The sequence below is a fragment of the Lactuca sativa genome, chromosome 9 (genome assembly GCF_002870075.4).
Source record: "Lactuca sativa cultivar Salinas chromosome 9, Lsat_Salinas_v11, whole genome shotgun sequence".
Lineage (NCBI taxonomy): Eukaryota > Viridiplantae > Streptophyta > Magnoliopsida > Asterales > Asteraceae > Lactuca > Lactuca sativa.
The window spans coordinates 165,015,513-165,018,992 of record NC_056631.2 but is presented as its reverse complement, the minus strand read 5'-3'; the positions used below and the strand labels follow the sequence as shown (position 1 = coordinate 165,018,992).

Below are 3,480 nucleotides of genomic sequence, written 5' to 3'. Positions count from 1 at the left end.
TAGGTTGCTCGTTGTTAGAAGAGTTTATAGTCTTGAACGGTCCTTCATTTATTATCCGGTCTATAGACAGACACGTCTCTTGTCCTTTCCTTGTTATTTTATTATTTCGTACCATTTCTTTTGCATTTTTCCTGGAATATAGTTCCGATACTTGTATATGATGTATTCGAATTTATATTCATTCATAACAAGTTGTGGTGTCTGTAACACCTATTTGGTGATGGATAATGTAGGTTGTGGGGATTGAGTGTTCGGTTTGTGTTGGGGCCCAATGACATATCAACAAGTATCAGTTTGAGCCTTTATGAAGTTTGGGTTTATGTTAGAAATGTTTTAAGGCAAGGAGAGTTGATAGAAGTGTAGAACTTCTCGTTTCATTCTCGTGGATATAAAGAATGGCGAAATCGGACTATGAAGAAGTTATGGCCTTCAGAAGATTGGAAGTTCTTGACCCTAGCTGAGTACGTTGGGAGTACACTAGGAGTACGTCGGGCGTACTGGCTCGACATCCAAATCGTAGAGGCTTCAACATATGTTGGGGGTATGAATGGACTTGTTTAAGTTAGGCCTCGGGCCCACTTGATTGTAGCATGACATTTTTTGGGCTTAAGACCATGTTGGGGGTTCATGGGCCATATTGGGCCTTAGAGGCCTTGTAGTTAGGCTTTGATGCCTTTTTGGGCTTTAATGGATTTGGGCCTTAGTGGGAAGGAGGCCCATTGAGGTAGGGGTAAATGAGCCCTTTTTGCCTTAATTCAAGAATTAGGGTTTTGGACTTAAGTTCGAGATCATCACTTTAGAAGAAGAAGAGCAATCATAGGAGAAGAAGAAGTCATTCATTCATGAAGAAACCCTAAACTGATTTTTAAAGGAGGAATATATCATTTACTATTTTGTCAATAATTATTATGTCATGTCATAATAGTTAAGTCAAGTCATCATTTAACATGTAAGAGTCAGTTACTAGTGGGTAATATTTGAACAAAACATATAGTTGATGTTTTTTGTACAAAAAGTTTACTTGGACGATGTTTTTTGAACATACTAAACTTGGATGATGTTTTTTGAACGATTTTGAAACATAGTTACCCCTTTAAGTCATTTCCTCTTGCTTTTTTTTCTTTACTTATTTTTTACCAGTATTTTCCCATTACCACAAGGTCAAATTTGAACACAAAATGTACTTTGTTAGTGTTTTTCGTACAAATGCATTGCTTGGATGATGTTTTTTAGACACACCAAACTTAAATGACATTTTTTTAAACGATTTTGAAACATAGTTACCCATATAAGTCATTTTCCCTAAATAGAAAACATGTTCTACACACAAATTTCACGAATGCAAGGGTATTTTGATATTTTAGAATTTAGAAAGGAGTATCTAATGTAAATGGATAAAGTGGTTGCAACCAGAAAACAATTATTGGTGCCACCCTTGTTCAAAACAAATACGAGGGTATTTTAGTCTTTTAGAATACGCCTCGATTATTTCCAATCACAATAATTAAAAATTGAAAATGAATTGAAAATCAAGAATAGGGGGAAAGGGGGCAGAACCTCCAAATTAGGGTTCATATCACGACCGATAGGAAAAAAGCAAACGTAAACCCTAACCCCAGAAGACCAGAGATTCAACACGCGAAATCCATCTCGATTTGCGTTTCACAGACGCAGACAAGAAATCGACAGGAACATAAGGGGGAAATCTAGAGATTAGAGGCTCAATCAACTGTTTGTTGGTGATCTTCATCCATCGTCAACACCCTTTTGTTTGTTCTTTTCATTTCCAAGAATTTGATCGGTCATGCGAGGCGGCAAAGGAGGAGCTGCGGCGTCTAAGGCGGCACTTCCGGTGACCGTCGGATCGGGATCGGGAACAGAAATTAGGTTTAGAGGGGTGAGAAAGAGACCATGGGGTCGATTCGTTGCAGAAATTAGAGATCCATTGAAGAAGGCCAGGGTTTGGCTTGGTACCTTCGATTCGGCGGAGGATGCTGCTCGTGCTTACGACGCCGCAGCTCGGACCCTCCGTGGAGCTAAAGCGAAGACGAATTTCCCCTTAACGATTGCGTCAACGGCGCAACATCAACAAAACCTTAACGATCGCCATCCTTTCTTTGACTCTCCGGAGCACGAAATTATCGTACCTCAGAGGCCGACTTGTAGCGGTATGAGTAGCACCGTGGAGTCTTTCAGTGGCCCAAGACCGCTGACGACGGCGGATGTTGTATTACCTCGTGTACATCACCCTCAGAAGCAACCAGCGGCCACCGATAGTTGTTGCGATTACTGCGATTCTTCTTCATCTGTTGTGGTTGATGAAGAAGATGCTGGGGATATTGCTTCTTCTTCGTTTCAGAAAACCATGCTGCCCTTCGATTTAAACATGCCACCTCCGGTTGATGACGTCCCCTTTGATTCTCCCATAGGCGATGACCTTCACTGCACAGAGCTTCGTCTTTGAGGATGAACATCTATTTGATGTCTCAATTTTTTTATATTTTTCTGCAGAAAAATGTCTTCTCTTACATTTGACATGGTTAAGCCTTCATTAAGATATATAAGTGAGCCTTATCTGATGAATGAATATGATGTTGTGAGCAAGCTGTTCTTGATTTCTTAAGTAAGCTTATAAAATCTGATAACTCTCTTGATGTCAAATGTTTCTTCTTGTCATTCTGCTTAATCTAAAAATGGAGGATTGATTTCTCAAAGTAACTATCGATTTGTTTCCTTTGACTTTGCTCTATACTTATATACTTGATTTAATCTCTGTTCTTGCTAGTTCTTGTGTTACAAACTGTAGTTATCTCCATGCTATATGCTCTTTCTATTGGTTTACATTCTATATAGTGTTGTTTGTTTTCCCACTTGATTGGCTCGAAATTGAGTAGATGGTTTTGAAGAAGAGAAATTTGAAATGTCGTGGAATATTTTGGTAATCCTTTCGTTTTCATTCTTTAAAAGACTTGAGAACAAGGTGTTTGAGGGATCTTGATAAATGCATCTTGTTTGTGACATCAATGTTGTTTATGACACCCATGGGAGGAGAAGAAGATCGAGGTGATTACCATATATGACATCAATGGGGATTACAAAGACTCGAGGATGAGTCTTTTTGTATAGGAGGTGGTTATGTCGGAAACTGCCATCAAGCAAGACAAGTAGGGTGTAATGAAATGTCCTAAATGTGTTGTCACCCCTCACCTCTTTTGCGAATATAGGAGGTTTATTAGGGATATTATTTCCTTTTTAAGCCATTTTTTTCTTATTTTTTAAGAAGTTTATGGTATTCAAATATATTATATAGATTATAAGTATCGTTAAATATATTTAGAGTTGATTATTGACTTTGAGTGTTAATTTTGAAGATGGAACTTTATTTTGGGTTGATTTTGGTTGTGTATTTTCCATGATTGTAAAGTTGATCTAATGTAGCTAGAACTTAGAATTTATTCTATGACAATATTTGTTCTACTT

The 3,480-nt window shown here is 38.1% G+C and overlaps 1 protein-coding gene across 1 annotated transcript; it reads left to right on the top strand.

Annotated features, from left to right (window-relative positions):
- Positions 1–1,513: 1,513 nt before the first annotated feature.
- On the top strand, positions 1,514–2,661 carry LOC111892828 (ethylene-responsive transcription factor 3). The gene has a single exon (XM_023888871.3). The coding sequence runs from the start codon at positions 1,805–1,807 to the stop codon at positions 2,462–2,464; it is 660 nt and encodes a 219-aa protein (XP_023744639.1). The 5' UTR covers positions 1,514–1,804; the 3' UTR covers positions 2,465–2,661.
- The last annotated feature ends 819 nt before the right edge of the window (positions 2,662–3,480 follow it).

Bases quoted from the DNA above. Each gene is read 5' to 3' on its own strand.
- LOC111892828 (XM_023888871.3), top strand. From the start codon at position 1,805: ATGCGAGGCGGCAAAGGAGGAGCTGCGGCGTCTAAGGCGGCACTTCCG.